The sequence below is a fragment of the Anguilla anguilla genome, chromosome 13, assembly GCF_013347855.1.
Source record: "Anguilla anguilla isolate fAngAng1 chromosome 13, fAngAng1.pri, whole genome shotgun sequence".
In the NCBI taxonomy this organism is placed as follows: Eukaryota; Metazoa; Chordata; class Actinopteri; order Anguilliformes; family Anguillidae; genus Anguilla; species Anguilla anguilla.
This window is the reverse complement of record NC_049213.1, coordinates 19,651,459-19,677,338: the sequence shown is the minus strand read 5'-3', so window position 1 is coordinate 19,677,338 and position 25,880 is coordinate 19,651,459. Positions and strand designations below refer to the sequence as shown.

Sequence of the window (25,880 nt, the reverse complement as noted above, 5' to 3'; positions counted from 1 at the left end):
AGTAGTCTAGTTAGGAGATGACGAGCTTGAACCAGGAGCTGGGTAGCATCCCTGGTGAGGAAGGGTCTGATTCAGCAGATGATGTGCAAGGATCTGCAGGATTGCATTATGGCCGTAATGTAGACCATATAAGACACTGAGTGGACTGTTTCAAGTCACACTGTGATTCCTGGTGGTCTGGGGAGGATTCACTGTGGTGTTGTTGATGGAGATGGCTAAGGATACAGTTTCCTTCTCCAGCCTTTTCATTGTGTTCTTTTTCCATTCAATCAAGAACACACAAAGCCAATCAAGCGCAGGTTTTTTATTTGGGGAAACTGGCAAATAATATTTTGGTAATAGACGGCACCCATGTCCACATCCAGGCCCCCACTGAGAGGGAACAGGAGTTTGTGACCAGGAAGGGGTAGCACAGCATGAATGTGCAAATTGTGGGAGATGCAAACCTCATCACCAGCAGCTGCATGCTGCAATGCCCAGAGCCTGACAATGATATAAAAATCCTGAAGTAGGATAATATCTTCGAAATAATTCAAAGAAACCCCCACAGATAAACACTTGTCGTTGACATATTGAGGCATTTGTGAATTGCTAGGGCTCTGCAGTTTTATTTTATACCTTTACTACTTTATAGTGTGATTATAATATTTAAAAGTTGTATTGTCCATTAGAAACAGAAATTTGTATTTGGCTCAACAGAGATGCTGCAGCACCGAGACATGAAAATAATACACATGCCTATCATACATACATATACATATACCGACCAGATCTCCAGGAACAGTTTGTTACCACTGGGTTGCATAGAGCCATTCACCTTTCTAAAGCCACCCTTTCAGTAGGATCAAGATTATCTTGATTTTTGGCACCAGAACTATCATAATCCCTACCTTGAAGTTTTAAAAAACATAACAAACATTCAAACTTGATTAAAGGAAGAATTTTATTTTTCAGTGATTTAATTTTTTTTTTAATCTTTGAAAAAAACCTGATTTCAAGTTTTAATCTAATAATCCCATTACTGATATCATAAGAGAATTAAAAATAAATAAACAAACAAATTATAAATAAATAATAAATAAATAAATAAATACTGGCCCCAGTATATAATGCAAAACTGAGTAACAATGACATCATCGCAAAATAAAGATGTGATCAGTAGTCTAAATTTCTTCGTACTGGAAAATTCTGGTAATTCTCATATTATGGTGTAACAGAACTCCGATTTCGATGTCCTCTTTTACGTCACTGAATACACCATTCCACAAAGAATGGCGTGTATTCAGTGACGTAACTACCTCAAAATACAGTATTGTGCATTTATGATTCAAACGAAGGAGAACGAAAAATCTCAAGCTGGAGACAAAAATCGTCGAGCACGAGCAAGCCATAAACATGGTTCAATTCAAGAACCTAAAGGATGAGATAACCCGCACTCAGGTAATTCCATACAGTTTTTAACAGGTATTAGGCTATATTATACAACTGTGTTTCTCTCATATAAGTGAGACATGGGAATGTCATGTTTGTCAACTTGTCAAGTTGCGACCTTTTCACACCTAGGGAAGTCATGTCTCATAACAGTTGTTAGAAATAACATCCGCTGTGTGTGTGTGTGTGCGTGTGTGCGTGTATGTGCGTGCGTTGCTCGTTGGTCGTTCCGGCAGACGACTGAGTCAGAGTTGCGCATGAAATCCCTCGCTGAGCGTGAGATGGGCCGCCTGAAGCAGGACATCGCGCAGCTGGAGGTGGAAACGGAAAGACTGGGGAAGCAGAGGGAGGAACAGAAGGTTAATTCTCACCCGCATTCACCGCACAAATAGTGCATATGTTTTTGTTAAAATTGGTAACAAAATGCCACTCTGTTCTGGGAGAATGGAAGTTTCTTTGCATGGATAAGGTCGGCTGTCGTTTGGCTTCACAGTCGTTAGGCTAACGGTACTCATTTGATGATCGGTAGGACCAGGGCTGGAATCTTATCTCGAACTGAAAATAAAAATTTTATTGCTATTTTATATTCGTATTAATTCTTACAACACAAAACCAACAGGCACGATCGATGCAGGGTCGATGGTTCTCTCAAAGCATTTATATAAAATAACATTATTCACCTGTAAGATTTTTAATCATGGGTTTGTTTGGGAATTTGTGCAGTGGTTATAAATTGCAGATGCAAATATGGCAGTTTCAGTCACAATGATGTACTGTACAGTGCACGGGTGGAGAAATTGGTTTGTGGAAGGTCATATCTGTCTGGATTTTATACCTATTTGTGCTCTGACAATATAGGTTCCTTCATAATATAAGCTCATGAATGGCAGCTGTAGGCTGTTCTTTTGTCCTATATTATTCATGTTATTATTTAATGTTTTTACTATGGCCTAATCCGGCCTTAGTCTATGGGGTTAATTACTTGGTTGAGATAGGATAACTGGTGGAAACAAAAACCAGAAACTAGAATGGCAGTGTGTGCTGCCGTTGTACCCTTGAGGAAGGTACTTAACTTGAATTGCTTCAGTAATGAGCTGTATAAATGGATACTGCGTAAAAAAATGCAAAACATTGTGTAAGTCGCTCTAGATAAGAGCATCTTCTAAATGTCTGTAATGTAATGTAGAATGTAATGGAGCAAAAACGGCCCTCCAGGAAGGGGGTGCTGGTACAGGGCCTGAATCCCCCACGTTTCCTCACAGAGGGCCGTCCTGAGAGCGGCCCAAAAGGTAAAGGAGCTGGAGCGGGAGCAGGCGCAGGGCCAGGAGGTGCTAGAGTCCCTGCGGCAGGACGCCGTCCGAGGAGAGGAAGACCACGCCGTCCTGATGAAGTGCATGCAGGAGGACGAATGCAGGACCGTCAATGTTAGACTCTTGACCTGATGGAGTCTGGGACACAACCATTGTTTTTGGGGTTCTGGTTTTGGTCACAGTGGCCGCTCCAGATCCCGGCCAATAAATTAGGAGAAATATTATCTCCTTTGACACCAGTGAAATTCTAGCAGGTTGCTGACAGATTTAAAATGAACATCGGACTTCTTTTGTACGTTCCTGTGTTTTAGTCAATAAAATGTTTATTTAAAAAAACTTCAGTGACATGCTCATGGGGTCGGTTCTGAGATGGAGCAGGGATAGTACTGAACACCTGTCTCCCCCCTGACTGCTGCTGCAGGACCTCCTCCTGAGAATGGAAAAGCAGAACATTGAGGCCAGGCAGAGACATGAGGCCATGGATGAGGACTGGGAGAGAACAGCTACTGCAGAGGTAACGAGCGGACGATTCCCTTGTGGTCTCTAGACAGCCATTCATATCTGCATGTACATTTATGCTTTTAACAGATGCTCATATCCAGAACTTTGCCATTTGACAATTTTACATACAATCAATTTTTGTAGCTTCATATTTACTGAAGCAAGTACCTTACTCAGTGGTACAGTGGTAGCACTCCACCTGAGCATTGCATGGACAACTTTCGAGTTACCCAGCCCAGTTCCCTAACCACTGTACCACGCTTCTGCACATTCCCTTGAGTGTACCTGCCTTGTGATTGATCATTAGACATTTGCTGTGTTTTTCTGGAGAACAGCTGGAGTGGGAGAGGACGGAGGAGGCTATTTGCCAGTTGTGCAAAGAGAGGGAGGAACTGACCAGGCACTGGCAGACCAGTGTCAGTCACATGACCAAGAGGCATCAGGACATGGACCTGTGTATCATGGTAACCAGCAAGGGGTTTTAGGCCTGTTAGTGTGAATGGCATGCAAGGCACTTGCGCAGATCAGGCACACATAATAAAGACCTTGGCTTAGACTACAGGATGAACCACCCCTCCCAACTTATTTTTGGTGAAGCTTTAGAGTTTATGTATCTGAAGTCTTTACCCATAACTTTTAAACATTGTGCCTGGAACTGGTATATTTATGTGGCTATCCACAGGGGGGCTAACTCCCTTTGTTTTTCAGTCTCTGTCTTTGGTGAAGGAGGAGGTAAAGGAGAGGGGAGAGGCAGTAAAGATGGTGAGGGAGACTCTGGACAGCTTGTGGCGGAGGAACGCGGAGGCTGGCCGGTGGGTGGAGACTGTGAGCCGGCAGGCGGCTGAGATGAAGTGGGGGTCTGGAGAGCAGGAGAGCCGAAGCACTGTGCTGTATGGTGAGGTCAGCTGGCAGCCGGTCCATCCCCTGCATTTCCACATTACCGCCTGGGACAGCACAGCCACTGTCTCTCTGCTCCCATGTGTAGAAAACCCACCGGCTCATACTGCATCTATGCTAAACTAACACACTAATAACAGGGTGTGGGGTTATGTTTTGGAGGAGGGTTCAAATGTCACCATAATCCTTTGGTTGGCTAGTTGCATGCATACATTTTGATGGCAGTAGAAGAATATCTTGATGGTAATCTGGGTTCTGATGTGTGGAAATAGCAGTGGATTTTCCACGTGTAAACGTAACCATAGAAACATCTAAGTCCAAGGACCCAGTGAGTTTTTAGGTTACACATGTGAATTTTTTTTCTGCATGGTGTTTTTTGGAAAATGTGTATACAACGTTAGATGTTGGAAATATTTATCTGTCTATGGAATAATTATGGTTAAGCAGAAACATCAGATCTCCTATGAATGAGCATGTAATTGCTGCTGGTTTGTTCAGTGTAAGGTCCTCAAGTGTGCCGTTGACCGGACCAACGCAGAGGTGAAGATGGCGCAATCCCTCCTGGCTGAGCTGACAACAAATGTGCACGCCAACAAGAACAGGTAGACACTCCTACTTAGTTTCTGACAAAACTTCTGAAGTACGACTAGACCATAAGTACCTTGTTGTGGCAAAAAATAATTAACGTTTTGAATGTTCCTGACTATCTCTTGGTGACATTCCACGTACAGACGTGGAATAGTTGCGTTAGGAAAATATTCACAGCTGGGCATATCGTAACATGGATCAACTAAGTTCTGAACCTTTGACTGTATAGGTGCCGTATATTCAAAACAAAACAGAACATTTTGTTCGAAAGGACCCCATGGCTGAGCTGGATGCATGAGACCCGTATGGGCCCAGGGCTGTTAGGCCCACCCACAGCACTGCGCCTGGGTATCAATGCCATTCAGATGAGCTTTATTGACTCGCTTAAGGGTCATTTAAACAAGACAACAATGGGTATAGCTTAACAAACAATAATCCCTCTGTCAATCAGACTTTTCCAATCATTAGCCCAATCATTGTTCCGCACCATTGTTCCACCACTGTTAATGCTCCTCTTATGAGAAACAGATGACATTATACACCACAAAATGTTCAGTGTAAAATCATCTCCGATTGAGTACTAACTTGAGAAGTACTGTTGTGGTCACTGTTGGTCTCACAAACACTCTGTTAGATTAACTTAACACTGAGAATATGGTAGTGTGAGGGTCTGGAGACACACAGTGGTGATTGCGTGCAGGCTGGAAAAGGCCAGGCTCCACAGTGCTGCCCTAGAGGAGGAGCTAAAAACTGAGATGGAGGTGGTGGTCAGAGCAAAGGAGGAGGCAGAGCAGGCAGAGCAGGAGGTGAAGAAGGAGGAGAAAGCCAGCAAGGTAAGTCTCTGCTGAAATCATGGCACCAGTAAATATCCTGCACATTTTTTACCCATGTTCAGAACAAAATTCTTCATATGATTGTAGTTAGTGACATGTTTTGGTAATAATTTTAAGCAATCTGATGCTTTTCAAATTTTACAAGAATCTAAGGTCTGTTGTTTTTAGAATTTGTAGGTCTGGAACACACACAGAGCTTGGTATTGCTTTAAGAATGTTAATGATCAGTTACTGTGCCTGGGTTCTCGGTGTGCCCTCCACAGAAAACAAACCATTGTATGGCATGAAGAGTGTCACTTATTGATGTCATAGATGGTTTGATGTCATTCATTTGGCAGGATGCTGATGCCAGGTTTTATGGGCACCAGGAGGTGCTCGCTCGGAAGGCAGAGCAGCTGCAGGCCCTGAAACGGGAGGAGAAAGAGCAGCAGGCGGAGGTTTCGGCTGGGCGTAGCGCTCTCTCCACAATGAGCCGCCAGCAGCAAGAGATAGAAAGGATCCTCATCAGGAAAAAGGAGGCTGTGTACAAGCAGGCAAGACACTCGACATGCTCACAACTGTTTTCACTGGTACATTCAAATCTGTGCTTCTAGTAAGACAGCTTTCTGGGGGGTGAGGGGTTCTGTGAGCAGTAGGGCAGTGTCCTGGGGGGTCAAGGGTTGTGTGTTCGGTAGGACAGTGTGTGTGTGTGTGTGTGTGAGAGAGAGATGTGAGTGGACGTGTGTGTGTGTGCGCGTGTATGTGTGTGTGTGTATGTGTGTGTGTGCATGTGTGCTTGTGTGTGCATGCGTGTGTATGATTGTGTGTGTGTGTGTGTGTAGGGCTTACTGCTTACTCTGTGAGCTTTACTCTGCCACAGGACTCCCATATGGAGCTGCTGGAGAGGAGGATGCAGGAGCTGAGTGCAGGAGAGGGCAGGAAGCTGGTGGAGCTCTTGAAGGAGGAGGCAGCACAGGTCTCCATGTACATGGAGGAGAGGAAGAGGACCCTCTGCTTTCAGCATGGGGAGCAGCAGAAACTGGAGGTACCAGAGACAAGGGGTTTCTGCAAGCTCTCCCAAACTTCTTATCTAAAGGGCCCCTAATATGACCTTCCATTGGTTGAGGATCCCACCTCATTAACGAGTCGGTCTTCATGAAATGCCCATCACAGGCTGCAATGCAGCAATACATTAGTGCACAGAATGTTGAGGACACATTCTGGCTGAATCCAGGTTGACTTCAGATTGAGGGCTCTGTTTTTGTTTCACCATGGATGCATTTTAGGCATGTTTCCTGCACTGCAGGGGGAACTTCGCCTCGCGAAGCGAGACGCAGAGAAGCTGGCATCGGAGAGAAAGAGCCTGAGCTGTAAAGTGGAGGATCTGGAGCTGATCACTGCAGCCACTGAGAGGGAGCTCAGTGAGATCACAGGGGAGAGACTGGTGAGTGATGCCCACAAAGTGGAAAAGAGTTTAAAATGGCTGCCCCAGAATAAAATTCATCTTGCATATGATGAGTATTATTTTGTTCTGTTCAGTTGAAATTTCTCAGAGATCTGCCGGAGTTAAAATTTTACCGGCTCCTGAAGAGATGAAGTGGTCTTTTGTCATCTCATGGCAGGAGTTTATGGTGAAGGAGAACCTGCTGAAGCTGGAAGTGAAGCAGGCCAATGACAGGCTTCAGAGCAAGAAGGACAGGATTGTCTCCCTAGAAAAGCAGAGGTTGCTACTAGAGGCGGAGTTTAAGGGGAAGGAGGCAGAGCTCCACCTTCAGAAGGAGGCGGTCCAGAGGCAAATTAAACAAGTAACCCAGGGATGTCAGAAGACCAGGTAAACTGGCATAGCCAACAGCAGCCCTCCTGTCACTCACCTCAACCAATCAGACCATTTCATTCACCCACCTTAGCCAATTAGGGCTCTGAGAAAGATACAGTCAAGGTGCTCTTGTGATATGACAAAATGCAAAATGCAAGTCTCTCTAAACCAGTGTGTTACTTCGTGTTTACAGTGGGGAACTGCAAGAAGTGATGTATGACTGCGATTCAAACAGTTCTCTTGGGTGTGAAGTGCACTCTGTTGGTCCTATTTGCAGGGCTGAGTGGAACAGGCAGCGATGTAAAGCTCAGAAGCTGCAGAAAAAGCACGAGGCCATCGCTGTGTTCACCGTATGCCTGGAGGGAGAGGAAGTCTCTCTGCAGCAGTATCAAGATGAGGTGAGTGCATTCTCCTGCTGCAGAAAATTCTGGAATGTTACCATGTGCCTCTGTGAAACTGTGAGACATTTTTAGGTCCTGAAAGATTACTCTGTGTCTGTCGCTCAATCACTGTTAGATGTCTGTCACTCTCCTGGCTCTGTAGGTGAAGAGGCAGAGAGAGGAACTGAAGCTGAAGAAAGAGGAACTAAACAGGAAGCAGGCCACGAAGCAGAGGGAGGTCATGGACCTGAAGAACAAGCTGTCCGCAGTCAGAGGTTACAACGAATTGCCCTGCACTCCCCCCAAAACCAGAGCGTTTCACAAACCTGTCGACCAGCGTTACTCATGCCAAGAGTGCAATTGCCCTGCCCCCATTAGCCAGTGTTACTACTAGAAAGCGGTACTGGCTGTGTAGAATGGGATAAGGGGTGTGAATGGGATACAGGGCATGTAGAACAGGGTACCGGGTGTGTAGAACAGGGTATGGGGTGTGTAGAACAGGGTACAATTGATTAGGGGTGGGGTTGACCTTTGGGGCCTGTTCTGCAGGAAAGTGTGAAGAGAGGAAGACTCTGGAGCAGACACTTTGTGTGATGCAGGACAAACATACCCAAAAGGCCAGCCATGTGAAGGAGCTCAAAAAGCGTATTAAGGTACAATGAGACACATTCCCTGGGTTCAGTTTCAGTAATTTACTTAATTATTTGCTCATTTATATATTGCTCTTGATAGTGAAATACATTCATGTTGCTTCTAACTGGGTATACATATGGAATGGTCATTGTGAGTTTAAGTGATAGTATTTCCTTTAAAGACCACAGTAATAACACACATTTATCCAAGGCTGCATTTTAAGCACCTGCTAGCACCATGTAGTAGCCAATCTGGTGCTTGCCTATATGTGGCTTGCTGTGACCTATCAAGTGTTTGTCCTTATGTGGCTGCCAGTAACCAGTCAGATGTTTCCCTGGTCTAACTGGCAGGGCATGAACATGTCTCTGGATTTACTGCTCCATGAGGAGAGGGAGGTTCTGCAGAAACGTTCTCTGCTCCAGGATCTGCGCTCTGAGATGCACGCCCAGGAAGAGGAGCTGAGCCAGACCCTCAAATTGGTGAGCCCCACCCCCTCAAACTGAAACCTGAAGACAAAAGTCAAGAGGACAAGACTGTCCAAAAATGACTTATTGGCCAATTAGAGTCAGAGCCGTTATTGTACTTCGGGCAATATAAGTAGCAGCTTCAGACTACTGTGGCTTGTTCTCAGCAGTGGCTTTAATGTAGATGTGGATGTAAATCTCTCAGTGGATTATCTTAAGTCCTGACTCGAGTTTGGTGCCTCACCACACTTCTCTCCTTGTGTTTGCAGTGCTCTGAACTGGCCTCCAACATCCGTTCAGAGATGGTAAACAGTGACAAAACCGAGGAGGAGGACATGGACTGGCATGAGCTACAGGAGTTCTCAGAGACAGCAGTGATGTTGCTCCTAGAGGTCATGGACAATTACCCTGACCTCAGATCAGTCCTGAAGGCACTGTTTATGGAGGTAACTCTATCATACTGACCCCAGGTCAGTTCAGGAGGTATCTCTTTCACATTGACCCCAGATCTGATCTGGAGGTAACTCTCTCACCCTGACCTCAGATCTGACACTTCTGCTAATCAGGCAAACAGGAAGCTGGTGCAGTCACCTCAGGTTCCTTCTAAAAAGCAGGCTTTTTGCTCCCAAACAAAAGTGTGAAATACGAAAGAGTTTCTTTAATCATTAATGACAGCATGTGGTAACTGTAATCCAGGAAGAAGACTATGAGAATCAGTGCACAAAGACATGGAGCGAGTTTAAGTGTGTTTGCCTTTTCCCCACAGAGGGGTCTAACCCTGGACAGGCCCAGTTCGGGGTGGGATAGCCAGCAGAGCGGAGAGTCGGCGTCTACACGCAGCTGGGACTCTTCAGACAGGTAAGCAGGACAGGTGTATCACTGGACCTCACAGACTACTGAACTGGGGCCCAAGAGTCCCCAAGGGCTCTGTGAGGGACCCAGACAAAATTCAACTAAAAATAACATTTTCCCTTTTCAGCAAATAATATCAGGTGAAATACTAGCAATGTACTAGTGTGCAAAATAGCCGCTGCACAGCAGCCTGTTGTATATATTGGGTAAAGACCCTATGTCCACATGTGCAATTAAAGTTTCCATCTTGCATTTGGATACCTAATATGTTATAAAATATTTAAACTAAGACATATAGTTTGGGGGCATTTTGTATGGGGTCTCTGGTCATATCAGCCCTCAAACTTGTCATTGAGAACCTTGGATATGCTTGGTTTTTGATGTGGGCAATTCAAGGTTGTGAAGGTCCTTGGTTTTTCATTGGTTTTTCAAAGCCCTACTTTTAATCTGTAACTGTGCATGTCCCACACGGACCTGTGTTGTATAATGTAGTATAATACAATGACATACTTTAACTTGTTTGAAGATATTTGAAAAACACTTGTTGAGATCCTTGAGAATTTTCTACTGAGCATGTTACATCTAAAAAGTACAATGATGTGTAACATTTTTGTTCTGAATATTGGTATGGGTTATTTTTTTGAAATGGTTAGTAGATTTACAGGAATTTTACCTGCGTTCAAAAGGGCTAAAATATTTTAAATAAAGCATTTGGCCTCAGTTTTCTCCCATACAATAGAAATTCCACTCTTTTTATGAACTTAAATTATGTCAGAATTCTGGTTTGCAAGAAGGCTCCTCAATTAAGTGATTGAAGTTTTACTGAAGTCGATTCGTTACAAAGTCTTTCATTTAGAACTAAAATTATTTAAGCTTATGAATGTTGAATTTTGTATTCCAGTCCTGGAGGGCAGCCACGTCTACAAGTTGTTGGGTTTCCTTTCAATCATTAACAAATGTAGACCTTGGACAAAGTTATGTGGACTTTTCAGCCAATCAGCTGTTTAAATTAAGTACTGAAGTGCTAACAAAGTCAAAAGCCAGCAGATACTGCGCCCCTCTGGAACTGGAGTTAATCTAGTCGACACTGTAGCCCTCAAACTGGAGTTTGAGATGATGGCCTTTACTTTGGCCTTTAGCCTTATTTAAATGAGCTTAAACAGCAGTGGATTTATCTGATAGGGGCAGCACGAAGTCCCTGGAGCAGCAGACACAAGACACACAGCTAGCCGTTCAGGTTCAGGGGAGCCCCTGCCAGCTGACCAATCACCAGCATGACTCTGGGTGGGGCAGCTCCAGCCAGAGTGATGAGAGCAGCAGGAGCAGCAGCAAAAGCAGGAAATTCTAGCCCCTCTCTAGACGTTGTGGATTGCTCAGGATGACACCTGCTTTCAGATTTTTCTTTGTGCCACAGGACCACAGCACAGTGGCACACTCACCCAGCTAGCATAACGATTTTAAAGATAAAATAAGCTTGTGTAGTCTCAAATGAATGATAAATGACTGTGAGTAATAGCAACACTGATTGCACAGGTAACATACGTCAATGTCTGTACAGGAAAGCAGTACTTTTATTGTGACAAATAATATTGCGTTAATATCAGTGCCCGGTGTGAGAAACACTCTTGAGAACTAAAGTTCCCTCACTTCACAGAAGGTGGCAGTGCTGTTAAAAAACCACCCTGCTTCCTTCCTTCCAATCTGATGACAAACTGCAATACATGCTTGCTGACTGCTGGGGGTGCCAGATTGCTTTTTACAAAGAGCAACTCTTATATTCATGTTTTTTATTCACTGTAGCGAGTCATTTGTGAGTGTGCTATCATTAAATAAAATCCAGTGTTTAAAATCTATTTATGAAATATTGAAATGTGTGATGTGCTCTGTCTCAGCTTTCACTGCTGATGGATGTATACCTAATAATATTTGATATCATTTTACCATCAGAATGTAAGAATGTGCCTGCTTATTCGTCCAAGTCCATGTTTTGGTACAATAAACCTAATGTCTGAGTGCCTGGGTATAGTGTTGAGAGCCTGTTCTGTCGCTGCCACAGTGGTGAGAAAGATCAGTAGATTTTCTAATACCAGGTAATAAGGTAAATTTTTTTATTAAGACTAAAGTTGATTTGGGGAGATACTGGTCAAAAACATTTTGGATAAATTGTAGCTCTTTTTCATCCGAGTGCACATTATATATTATATAAAATACTGCCTTGGTGGTACATTATGTGTAATTCTGTAAAATATTGATTTTTTAAAACGCCGTCATAAAGCCCACAGAAGGCCAGAGACGCAGAATAAAGGAGAAAGAGAGCTTTAAAAGCCCAGGCATGAAGAATGAAGTGTACTTGGCATTTACATGTGAAAGCTAATGAATATTTAATGCAGCAGCCATAAACGTGCCACCTCTGCTCAGATCAGCTGGAAGCAGAAAGCAGAGAGGAGCTGGGAAAGTTTCACAACTGCCCCATTTGCATTGGGGTTTGTACACATCTATGAAATTCACAGAACAAATTGGACATTTACATAAAGAATTATCCATTAATTATTTTCCATGGTTTTATTTTCCCCTGAGACTATAAAGTTCTGGGTCATACTGAAGTATTAGTGCATGTGGGGATGTGCAACACATGCTAAATTCATTTGTATATTTCATCACTTCAAGGTTTAACAAGCTTAGCATGTTCTAGCAGGCACTTACAATTAATGGCTTTTCATATGTGAATCAGGACCTAACAGACATCCAGCCATCAGTGGTGGACGGCAGAGTGTTTATCACTGGGGCAGATGACTCTAGACCCAAGGGCAGTAGTGTGGAGCAGTGATATGAGCACTGGACTCAGGACCCAAGGGCAGCAGTGTAGAGTAGTGGTCTGTGCAGTGTACTCAGGACCTGAGGGCAGTAGTGTGGAGTAGTGGTCTCTGCAGTGTACTCAGGACCTGAGGGCAGTAGTGTGGATTAGTGGTCTGAGCAGTGTACTCAGGACCCGAGGGCAGCAGTGTGGATTAGTGGTCTGAGCAGTGTACTCTGGACCCGAGGGCAGCAGTGTGGAGTAGTGGTCTGAGCAGTGTACTCTGGACCTGAGGGCAGTACTGTACAGTAGCGTGTAGATTTTCAGAACATTAGATTTCACAGCCTGGCTAGTTACATCAATGTATGGCAATTTATTGTAGGCCTGCTATGTTGATATCTGTACTTAAAACTGCCAGTGATGGGCCAATTCAGCGATTGAGTTCTGAGAAGTTGTGCAAAGCTTTGAAACAAAGTGCAGGGTCATTAACAGCAAGAGCACGTGTCGTGTCAAAGGGAAGTGTGTCACTGTGTCAAATTCTTGCCTCCAAGGCCTGTGTCACCAAGGCAATCCAAACCAAACAAATAAGCAGCTCTGGGGGGCCTCAAACCAGGGTCCCTGATCCAGCCACTGGGTGGTTTCACCCAGTGAAATACTAATAGAGGGACAGTGGGATTAACCGGATCATGTATGAGCTAGTGAGAATTCTGCAAAAAGAATCAAATGCTGATACATATTTTACCATTTTTTTCCATCAATCTGCTCTCTGTCTTTCTCTTCATCATCCTCTTCTTCTTCTACACCACCACTGACAATATATGGTGAAAACAAAGCCTGCGAAGGCAGGAAGGTACTGAATTTGGTTACAGTAAAAAGTTTTTTCTTATTTTTTTTTTTCTTCTATGTTAACCAATTCTATCTCCACAATACTGCTAGAATTGATATGAAACTTGTGGAGTGACATCCTTGAATACTTTTAAAAGAGAAAGCTCTTCCACAACACATGACATAAAAAAGTCTTTCTGCAAGTAGATCTCAAAGCTGGCTTGGAACAATCGCTTTCACAAGCAGCAGGCTGCAGGTGTGGTGCTGAGATTGCTTTAAAGGGGAGCCTTATGGGAGCTTGTGGATTTTGGTAGATGCATAAAATAGGGGCTCCTGGAGATAATGAAAACTAAGTGAGGGCATGCAATATTTTCTGAATAATGTTCAATAACTTGACGCTTGCTTTCTACTTACTTCGAGAACCTGTGTAGAAATGTGGGTCATTCTTTAAACCACTTCATATTTACTGGGGGTGGTGACGAGCTCAGCCAATCAGAGACGTTCCCTGAGCAGCGAGACAGAGACAGATGTACCAAGGTATAGAACAGGGCTTCCCAATTTATTTTTATTTTATTATTTCAACATCCCCTGAAACTCCCCTTTGTGGCTGAGGACCCCCACACATCAATAAAGCAGTTCACTGCAGGCAGCTGTATTCCACCCCCACTGCAGGTTGCAGTGCAGTGTTTGTTTAACTTTACTAGTATTTTAACTACAGGTACTACAGTCTAAACTGTGGAAGTCTGTAAACAGGATATTCTTTCAAAGGGGTACCCCCCATTTTATTGGGGTCACCCATGACCCCTGGGGCTCCCCTAGGGCCTGGTTTACGAGCCCTTGAGCTCCATTGGTACACCTGTATAGCTCACTTGCAGGAGTAGTCCTAGCTACATGCAGAGGCTGACTCTCCCCTCTGCTAGGTGTCTCACTGCAAGTGAACCAGGGCTTCTGGCTTTCTGAAAGGCTACACAAACTCTAAACTCTGAGGATGTATTATGGGCTTACTATTCATTATATTGCATTACATTTCATTTGGCAGATGCTTTTATCCAGTGGTGTACAATACCAATGACTTGTACACACACATGCGCAAGACAGTGTACTGACGTTTAAATCATGTGATAGCGTTTTATCCAATAAGGGGGAGACTGGAACTGACCGGAAGAGGAAGGCAACCGTTATTGCAGCCTGCAACAGGTTTTGCAGTGACAACAGCACTCTGCCTAATGGACGTCCAACCAAACACTATACCTCAGTTAAAAAATTTTTAATTATTTTTTATTTTTAATTTTTTTTTTTTACCTTTTTCTCAGATAATGCACCCAGTCTGATAAATTTAAGTTTGTGATTTAATTGTGGTCTTTATTTATTTTATGCTTCCTTCTTGGTCACATTTCTCCTGCTAATGAGATTTTAATCTCAATGAATGTATGCATGTTTTAAAAGGTTCCTAAAAAGTAAGGGGTGGGACCGGTTCATAGTCATGGAGCTCTCAGCCTTGTCCGAATCAACACACCTGCCTACTGTTAAGCATACAAGTTGGATACAGGTTGTACACAACTCGTATACTTAGTAGTAGGCAAGTGTGCTGATTCAGACATGGTCCTGGCCATGGTAAATCCACACAGTGTAGTTTGCCCGCTCTTCCTCAAGAGATCCTAATGGTGCTGGCTGCCCTGTTTCCGTGGAAACTGGGTCCTGAGCACATGTCACACTGTGTCCACTGGGGGGCAGCACCAGTTCACTATGCTGAACTCAGGTCACTGGGAGAACAACACCTTGCCAAAAAGGGGTTTACAACAGTAAATTAAATTTATTAAAAGCACTGGTTAGACTTGTGTGCTTGTCGTTGCAATGGTGTATGTTTCCTGTATCTATGTGCTGACAGATAAAAATCACTCTCATCTCTAATTCCATAATTCACACCCTCTCTCATTCTCTCGTGCTCTCTCTTTCTCTTTCTTTCATTCTCCATAATAGTGTGACTGCAGTCCTATTATCTGAATATCCAATGATGTTTCCTGTATGCGAGGGACCAGTGAAACCAGGAAACATTTACAAAAAATGAAGTGAAAAGACAGCACAATTCCCGTATTATAAATTTATTTCTGGGGAATTTATTGATGCATTTTATTTATTTTGGACTTTTTTATAATAATACCCAAAATTGTGATAGGTTGTTTTTCTGCATTGGTAATAATTTTGAAATTCAATAAAGAATAAAGTATATTTATAGTATCATTTATTTTATATATTTATAAATATATAATGCCAGTAGTGTTTCATCAAGAGAGAACAGGTCCTTTTGGAATGTAATAGGCTCCACAGAATGTAACACGCTTTATAGGATGTAACAATCTCTACTAAATGTAACACTCTAGACTGTAATGTACAGACTGCACATTCTAGACTCAGCTCTGTAGATCTGATACTGAGGGTAGGGGTGGTTAGCACAGCATCAGAACACAGCACAAACTACACTAATGGATAACGTATTCAGGACAGGAACTGGCTATGCTAATGAATAATGTAGAGCAGATTCAGGACACAGCACTGGACAATAGATAACATACTGGCATCTATGATATAGCTGTGGACAACAGCTAATATATGCCCACTGTAAGAAGGCATCAGACATGCAATGCCTCTCATCTGTACATTGTTCTGTAGAGTTTGTGGTAACGGTTTGCGCTGCATGTAGCAATTTTAAAGGGAATCTGGTCTCCAGGATGGTGCAGTTTGACAGCCTTGCTCTACTAGCTGTGAAGTTGAGAACAGAGAAGGAGCTGATTTCATACACAAAACACTGAGTCATCGCTTTGCTGCAGCTGTGTGATGAATCTGCAAGACAGTTCTTTCATAATTTGTTCCTTAAACATGTTAACACAGTGTGGGTCTGACTTGTTGTTATTTGCTTCGTCTTTGAATTCTTTGTTATCTACCAAATGGTTAGTTTCAGTGGCCTGGTTTGATGTAATCTTTTTCGATATTGGACAGAAAGCCCAATGTAAATATGGGATCCAGTTTGAGAACCACTAATCTAACAGAATGACTTCTAAATAAAACATCTGAGATAGGGAGTATTACAAAAAACTGAGGAGACATTAGCCCTGCCACAGAACAGCTCCCTGCCTGCTCTGCACTCATCAGCTTTTAACTCATTTTAATTGCGAACACCAGCAGGTGCGCAACCGGCCTTAGTCACAGGTTCTTGAGACTATCAGTGGTTTAAAGTAGATTGGAATTATAATGTGTTAAACAGAAGTGATATTCCACACACACACACACACACACACAACAAATGCATGCATACACACATACATATTGTAGGCGAATGTGACATCAAAGAGGAGCTCCTGGTCCAGGTTGAGAAGGGAAGCTTTGATCTTTCTCTCTGATTAATATTACCATTTACAGCTTAGAGCCACGGGAAGCTCAGACATTTTACACATTAGCGTTCTGCATGGTCTGCTCATTTCCTCTATCCCCCCTACTTTCACTCTCCATCCTGCCCCTCCATCTCACCCTCCTACCCCCCTCTGCCCTCCCTCAACCTCTGTCTCACCCTCCTGCTCCTCCCTGTCTTCCCTCATCCTCTCCTCACTCTCTGTCTTACCCTCCTACCCCTCCCTCTGTCCTCCCTCATCCTCTCTTCACTCTCTGTCTCACCCTCCTGCTCCTCTGCCCTCCTCGCTCTCGTTTGCCGCTCTCTCCTCTCCTCTCTTCTCTTTCAATGCTGTAAATGGTTCACTATATTCACCACCAAAGTGGAATATAGCATGACTGCGTTAGAAGAGCTTTCCGCATGGATGCACAAGCACACTTACTTACACACACGTACACACTCGTGCACACGCCACACGCTCACACTCACTTTCTCTCTCTCACTCATTCTCACACGCACACACACACACACACACACTCTCTCTCTCTCTCTCTCGCTCTCTCTCTCTCTCACTCATTCTCGCTCTCTCTCTCTTTCTCACACGCACACACTCACACACATCTATGTTTAGATTTAGGTACCCCCCCAGCTGTGTGTGAATCTGAAATAGAGTAGAAATAATTGCTGAGGGTATTTGACTCTAACCCACTTTGTATGCTGTGCGTGTCTTAAAGGAGACAGCTGTTTTCTGGGGGCCCTGATGGTGAATAACAATGAAAGCCAGCCAACCCTGCAGTTCTCCAGGAGCAGGGTTGTGGACTGTCTCTAGAACGTCCTCTCTGCACTACAATACCCAGGAATCATGTGTTCCATGTCCTGTAAATGTTCCAGTGATGGGGCCCCTCGCTGACAGGTGTGAATGATTTGCTTTTGCAGGTGCTTGATTTATGAGACAAGGTACATACCTTTTTGGAGGATTCTGAAAAATCCAGGAATTCATACCATCAAACCACAAAAGTCACAGCTTCTCAGAGCACGAGGCACAGGGCTTTGAATGTCAAGAGCAGCATTTGTGAAAGCATTGTTACTGACCCATTTACAGAAATCTTACCCAAGGTAACAGAGAGTTCTTCAGAGATGAACATGGGGGATTCAAACCTCCATGTGAAGCGTCTTTAAACGTGCAAAGGATTTTTATTTTAAACCCAATGTTTGCACAGAATTAGTAAGAGTGTACCCTTTTATTAGCACAACTTCAAGAGAATATTTAAATGTAAAAACATAACATATAATATTGCGATAGATTGGCGGCCTACCCAGGGTGTATTCCTTCCTCTCGCTCAATGCATGCTGGGATTCCCAGGGTTCCGTGTTCTATCTAGTGACCCCTGCTGGTTGCTTAGGCACTCATAGATTGCAGTCAAAACCGCATATGAAAGGTCTTCCCTCGCTCTGCTCTATGCAAGCTTTGCTGTCGTCTGAAATGCGTAAAGAAGCAGCTGGTGACACCACATGTTTTGGAGGAGAACCATGGATGACATGGATGCATTCTCCCGAATTGACAATGGGGTTGCAGATGATATAAGGGTAGGGTAGGATCTCCGTTTTATATATATATATATATATATATATATATATATAAATCAGTACAATACTGACAATGTATGTGATATTCCAATTAGGATTTGAATATATTCTAATCTATATATAGAACCTATTACACACTAACCACACCATTTATATGTCACACTCTCACACTAAAATAAAGCTCTGATTCCTTTCTATTTTAAGGAAAATGCATAATGACATGAAGGCCCATCCTCCATTTTGAAACGAACATTAGAGAAGCTGAGTGGCTTAAGAAAATGGTTCCTGCTGTACCTCGTCCACTGTTTTACCCCATACTGAAACCGCCTTGCAAAACCCAACTATAACCTGTGTAGTAGGAAAAAATTTGAATTAATAAGAAGTACACTAAATAAGAAGTATGTCGAAATACAGGAAATAAAAAGTGTGTCCGTGGTGAAGATCATGCATGCACTTTTCTCATACGTATTGTGCTCATATACTGCACTAATAAGATCTCAACAATCAGCACGTAATGCTTAATATTGAATATCTATTCATTAATGTTTAATATGTAGCACTTAATATTTAATGCTGTGCGTGATGTATGTATGCATAAAAATTTAGTTTAGGCTATTTTTTGTGTTGAGTATTGGATTTGTAATACTAAGTCAAGTATTTCTATTTGCCATAAATAAACAACCTTTATTTTTGCATGACTCCCTGTATTAGCATTCTGTGTGTATTTTGTGAATGCTAGGGTTCTCTGAATCTGGTAGTGTTTGCATTCAATGTCTATTCTTTGAGAGTTCTAGCATTCTGCTTGTATTTGGTGGTAAATGTAGTATTCTGTGCATTTTGGTTGTGTGAGTTAATAGTCTATGTGTACTGTGATTGTGAGTATTAGCATTCTTTATGCTTTTTTGCTGTGTTAAAAGCTCAGGCCTGGGTTCAGCCCCAAAAGGAAGCCCAGCTGTTGAGGCTTGTCAGCATCCTGGGTGTGATGGTTCCTCAGCATGGGAGAGCCCTCTCTGCCTATTGCCTTTAAGTAGTACAATATATGCATGTACTTTTGTACTTCCCTGCCTCTAACTGCACATCTCTACAATTAATAATAATAATAATAATAATAATAATAATAATAGTAATAATAATAATAATAATAATAATAATAACCATCATCATAATATCATCCTTCTTGACATTTTCATAATACAGAATTTGCATAGCTGTGTGTGTGTGAGTGAGTGAGTGTGTGTGTATGTGCGCATGTGTATGTGTGTGTTTATGTGTGAGGTAAAATATTGGTCAAAAGGAAAATTTCAGAAGTGTATCATAAATAACATCAATATCTTAAATACCACTCAGTATTTCCACACACAATTATCCTGAGAAAAAAAATTTGTTGTATTAAATTTGTATTTTTTTATTTTATTAAGCTGTAGCACAGATAATAAATGCCTCTATATTTAACAAACAATGTAAATTTTATGCAGAGTAGTTTCTTTGTGTGTAATGCAATATATTCAGTATTTTCAAAACAATATGGTCGTGCCGTCACTATATGTTCACATATGCACATATGTCAATACAAGCACATACGTAAATGCAGGGCTGGTCCTAGACACAGGCGACCAAGTTGGTGGGGGGGGGAGGGGGGGGCATCCATGATAATTGACACCCCTCCAGGTCCGCAATCGCTAACTCCCCCCCACCGGTCCGCAATCCCACCTAGGACAGTGGAAAGGCAAGAGCCGTGCCTGCAACAATGTAGACACACAAAAACAAAAGAAATCTCTCTCTCTCTCTCTCTCTCACACACACACACACACACACACTTACATATGCTTGCAGAATGCCCCAGATCAAGTGTAAAATGAAGAGAATCAAATTCATTAGCATAGAGACAGGTTAAATGAAATCAAGCGAGCACAGATTAGTCAGTGGCACTGAAATGAGGGGGGAATTAATTGGTAACATAATTAGAATCTGCACATCTGCTTATTACTCCATGGTCACTGGGTCTCCATATGACTTTACCAAAGAGCTTCCTCCTGCTCTGCTCTGCTCCCACCAATTATGTCTCTCTGTCTCTCTGCTTCTCACTCATGCACTCTCCTCTTTCTCTCCCTCCCCTTCAGACACTTTCTTTTTCTCCCTCTCTCTCTCTGTCCAGGCCTCGACATTCAGTTCGTAAAATCACATGCCTGAATTATTTCACTTCCACAAAATACACAAACACACACACACACACACACACACACTCATAAACACATACACTGTCATAAGCACACTCTCCTCTCTTTCTTGCTCTCTCTCTCACACACAGTTACATAAACTCTCTCACTAAACTCTGTTAGGATGACAATGGTCATGCTGTTACTGCAGGTGGGGGCTTGGTGTGAGATGACAGACACAGCATCTACTTGAGACCAGTGTGTTCTAGATAAACATCACTCCTGAAATGTCTGAACCCTTTCCAGCAAACAAACATTGTCAGGACTTTGTCACAATGTTCCGGTGACATTTACATGCGGACATGCCTGTGGGCTAATATTAAAGTAATGACTTTTCACAACACTGCAAAAGCAATCTGAATTAACACATCTCCTCTTCTTAAGTGCTTTTTCAGAATAAAACATTTTACTCTTTTTCTCATAAAGGAAAAGCTGTAAACAAGTTCAATTAATTAGACTTCATTTGTGAATGCAAATGAGCCTAATCAGAAAATTGTCTATCCTTACTAATGGATTTCAAGGGGTGAAATATTGGAATGAATTCAAACTGTTCGTTCAGCTATGACCAGAACATGAACTATTGTGTTTAATGAGAAAAAGCAATGTCTTTATTTACGTATTATTTATTAACCTGTATTTATACAGGGTAGGTTGACTGTTCATGCATGCTGTTTTGTGGCAGTGCCCAGTGAATGCCCCTCCCAAGTATCCAAACATGCATGTCTTTGGCAAGTGGGAGAAAACCCACGCAGGTACAGGGAGAACATGCAAAGGCCATACATTCAGCATTTGTCCACACATATAATTGCAAACGTTAAAGTTTTGTTGTTGGTGGGTCAATTTTGGCAACAAAAATGTTTGAATTGTTATACATTGTTATACAAATAATTATATATGTGTTTCCCAAAAAATACAAATACAGTTATGTTAATGGATAGCACTGGCACCTCACAGCCAAGGTCTGGAAAGAGAGGTAACCAAGGTATTGCAATGCTCTTTTACAAAATTATTTCATTCCTGAATTGTGTTGCTGAAGCTGTTTCTGTTTGATGTCATTTGCTAGCCTCTGTCAGCTGGGGGATTTCTTTTGTTTCCTTTTGTTTGGAAATGTGCATGAACTCCCATAATGGCAGTGGCTCAGACAGCCACCACCAGTGAAAGTGTTTACAGTGCATCAGCCAGCTACAGCTCAGAAAGGGCTAAAAACGATTTGTTGAGTTGGAAAGGATCACTACTTAACATTGCCTGTTTGTTTAGTTTAGTTAGACAGGGAGCCTGCCTCCGATACAGTGTGAGTATGGTATGGTCTGTTTTGTGAGATCCTGACAGACACCGAAGCTTCATTTAGGTGAGTTGTTTGTAAATTTAATATATTCCAGACAAAAATCCTTACACACCTTACTAACAATCTGTAAATCAACCAAGAAATATTGTGTCACATAGTTGTCAAAATATGTTGTCTCGATAAAGTTGTCTATCTATCTACAGTACTTGTCTGTCTTGTTTGCATGACCACAAACACACAGGAACAACGTTACAGAAACATTGTGAGAACGTAGCATCTTCATTTCCAGACACTCTGATATGCCCATGTGCTCTTTGGTTGTCGGCATGACGATGTCACGCTTTTGTTTCAGGTCCTCCATTGTTCTGCTCTTCACCCTGGGGAGTAATTTTGGCTGTCAGGAGACCCGCAATCACTTGCGCCTGAGACCGCGTCCCCCTGCTGGAAGACGTGAAGCTGCAGGGAGGAGGCTCTGCGGGAGTAGAGCTGCCCTCCACCAGCAGCGAGCCTCGTCTGACCTTCCTCCCTCTCCCCCCTGGTGTGTGATGTCAGCCGCAGTCACAGACCGTCGCGTGGCTCTCCTCAGAAACACCAGCGCGTGTTTCTCGCCTCTCCCTGCGGAACATGCGGCTGAGCTGCGGGGTCGCCGCGCTGCAGGAGAACACCGCATACGCAGCTGGAGCGGGGAAACTGCGGACGCCATGCGATGCGGGGAGAATCCAACCAACCGAAACCCTCCTCCCCCGTATCACTACAGTTATGCAGTGCCCTGCAGGGCCATTGACCTGGTCTGGACACCATACCTGGCTGCACGCTGGGGTAGTGTCAGACGAATGGTAAACATTAAGGCTCTGTCGAAATTCTAAAGATTTAGACTCTGTCTAAATTACTCAGTAAAGCACGTCATTTTTAGCACGTCAAGTTCCTAAATGCAATGTTATGTGTATGCAATACTGACCTGCCTAGCAACCCCAACAGAGGCTGATTTCATAACATGAAACAGACATGCAGAGATATATTAAATTAATCTCCATTTCAGTGACATATTGGTTTCTTTGAGTGACCTCTACACTTTCCTGCTCTATAAGAATTAGTGCACTAATTATCTCCGAAGATTGTCTGAGTATGGGGTCAGCTCTGACTGGCTTTTAAGGCCCACCTGTGGGTCAAATTCAGATTTACTGAAGATGTTTCTCATATGAAGGTGTTGCACTTCTCAGTAGTTCCCCATTTGAGTTAATGACATCATCGACATTGTGCAGAATATGATTGGATAATGTCTGTGAAATCTCCTTGGTGAAGTCCACTGGATGTCCTGTTAAGAAGATAACCCAGCCAGATATAAACCTCACAGAATTCCCTCCCCGTACCCATTGCACTCACAGTTATTTCTGTCAGTGATCGTGCTGTTTTAAAAAAAATACTTTTCAGTACAATGCCTTGTACTTTTAACATGCCAATAAAAGTGAATTTGAATTTTATAGGGAGCCCCTGTCAGCTGTTTAGGAGGGGTGTTGTTGCTGTGTAGATGAGAGTAGCAGCAGAATCCTTGTTATTATTGGGGAGGTTCAGCAAAGCCAAGTTGAGTCTTATGAAGGCAGAACAGAATCAGCCCTATTCTCTCACTCTTCAGCAATCAGATGAGGGCGGGACTCAGTGAAAAGGCCTCAATCGCCAAGAAGGGACAGAGGAGCTGATGGTGCTATTTAATTGGCTCAGTAGCCCATCAGTTAGAAATGCCCACAGGCACTTAGTATATATGAAAACACTAAAACTTAATGTGATCATTTTAAAACAGTAATGGGACTGAACTTAACATCCAGATGCAAAACATTACAGGTTAGTGACTGAGAGGGCCATTATGTACAGCCTGTATACTGTAGCCAATTACATACTTAAGCTTCTCATAATGCTACCCGCTCCCCACTGCCAACCCAGCAAAGGCTAGCAACAACAAAACATCTCTTGATGAGTGTAAAATGTAGCAAAGCATCCAGTGTGAACTTCAAGGTCAACAGATGGAGTGTTCAAAATGTCACAAAAATTCTGTTTCACCAAATCAACTTTAACAGACCCCTAACTCTCCCTTTCCAGTGGATCTGCAGGACATTCGCAGTCATGGTGGAAGCCTATTTGGGTTCTGCTCAGTGGATCAGATGTGAGATCAAATGTGAGATGTGAAACGTGAGATGTGAGGCTGGCTGTTTTTGGAGAGCCCCGCCCCCTCCAATGTCAGAGCATGGCGTCGCCATTCAAAACGGAGGTGGCCATGCTTAGGCGAAACACTGGGAAACCCAGGGTTGCTGAGCAACACCATCATTTCTTCCATCCTTTTATTCCCGTTGCCGTGGCAGGTCCTGACCCCTCCCTCTTCAAAAGAGCCCTGACTTCAAATGGTAAATTACAGCTTTGGGGTCACAGCCCAGCTGAGGCAATGAGGTATCTATCAGCACGTGTACTATTTCTCTCTTTTTAAATAATGATTACATAATGATAAATACTGTAGGAGAGGACTGGTATGAAGGCTCTACCACCTGGGTTCAAAATATAGTCTACAGAAATGACTGTATGTCTGTAGATAATAGAAACATGGAACAAAAGAGAGAGAGAGAGAGAGAGAGAGAGAGAGAGAGAGAGAGAAACTCATTGAAACTCCTTTATTTTAGCCACTGAGGGCATCAATAGGTCTTCTGAACATATAGATGTTTTACAGACAAATACAGACAAAGGACAGCCTCTGTACTCTGCAGCAACACACAATTTTAAAGAGAGAGTAAGAAAACTCCAAAAAATCCCCATCCTCTTAGGAGAGTAAAGGAAGTGCAGGGCACTGGCTTTCCATATTTATTTTTTTAAATAATTACTTTATTATGTATTATTATATGATTATATTTTTCATCATCATCAACATCATAATCATTACTGTAATTATTAATATTGATTTTTTTTAAATGCACTCTATTAATTATTATTTTAAATTAGTATTTCTAAATCACCAATCAAAAAAAAGTCATGTTTTCCTGTGTGGTTACTGTTTATTTGCTTCTAGACTTTAATATTGTTCAGTATAAAATACATATTTTCTTTGACCCCTTAAGTCTCTCTGGACTGTATTCGGGGCGGGGTGAGTTTTTTTACGTGAAATTTTCTATCAGTCTGGTCACACAATACACCATGTGAAAGTGATAAACTATTTTACCATGCCAATGTTTTAGAGAGTTCCTTATTTTGTAACCTGTGGAATGGCAAAACAAGCTTTGGGGGTCCTCGCCTTCTTTGCGTTTTGGAAATTCACAGACAACACACATCATGATAAAATCAATATGCTTTTCATGGCAAGAATCCAGTGAACAAAATTCATTGTCCCTTTTAGTCCCAAAACATACTGACTTAGAGAAACCTTGACAGAATGTCCATTGTTTACTTAGGAATTCTCAGAAGGAAATATCTCTATTGTTCATTTCGCCATTGCATACATACCGGAAATATTGTGTACAAAAGAATGTTGTTATCTCCGGTTTGTAAAGATTCTCTGGAACAAAATGAGCTCAGCTATAAGCTTCCCTGACCAGTACTGGCCAAGCAGTCCCTCAATATAGCCTATGGGACCTGCAAGGACTCAACATGGACAGTATAACTTCTACCCACTACACTGTCCGCCAGTGGCAAGCTGTTATAATGATGAATGAAAAGCATTTTAGATAATGAAATTATGCAATGCCTAAATCTAAACAGAAGACTCGACATTTGGAGGTCTTTGAAGAAATCACTTATCTGAGTGAATATTTCTGAGATGGGCAGTAATAGAATGCATGTTCAATGAAAGATCCCATTTTATATTGGTGATCATACATACAAAATATATATTTTAAAAAAATCTTCAGCTTCTTTTATAAGTAAAGAGTAGGCATACTGAATAATAATAAAAATATTTTGCGAATATTGAGAATTGAGAATATTTTGACATGTTAATGAGGGTGGGGTATTTGATGTAAACTTCAATCAATGGACTGGTAAACTAGATAATGTATTTATTTTCTACAATCTTCCATACCTGTGGCTGCCAGAGGTTGCAGGGCGAGAGCAAGGAGAGGGAGGTGAAGT

General features: G+C 42.5%; 1 protein-coding gene across 1 annotated transcript; it reads left to right on the top strand.

Annotated features, from left to right (window-relative positions):
* The first annotated feature begins 1,191 nt into the window (after positions 1-1,191).
* Positions 1,192-24,743, top strand: LOC118210689 (coiled-coil domain-containing protein 39-like). The gene is made up of 19 exons (XM_035387071.1): positions 1,192-1,440; positions 1,668-1,790; positions 2,694-2,855; positions 3,163-3,255; positions 3,578-3,706; positions 3,951-4,142; positions 4,638-4,741; positions 5,428-5,560; positions 5,899-6,093; positions 6,420-6,584; positions 6,846-6,983; positions 7,162-7,370; positions 7,633-7,753; positions 7,899-8,010; positions 8,285-8,388; positions 8,719-8,847; positions 9,102-9,278; positions 9,599-9,690; positions 22,129-24,743. Exons 1-19 carry the CDS (start codon positions 1,396-1,398, stop codon positions 22,640-22,642), a joined length of 2,937 nt encoding a protein of 978 aa, XP_035242962.1. The 5' UTR covers positions 1,192-1,395; the 3' UTR covers positions 22,643-24,743.
* Positions 24,744-25,880: the final 1,137 nt, after the last annotated feature.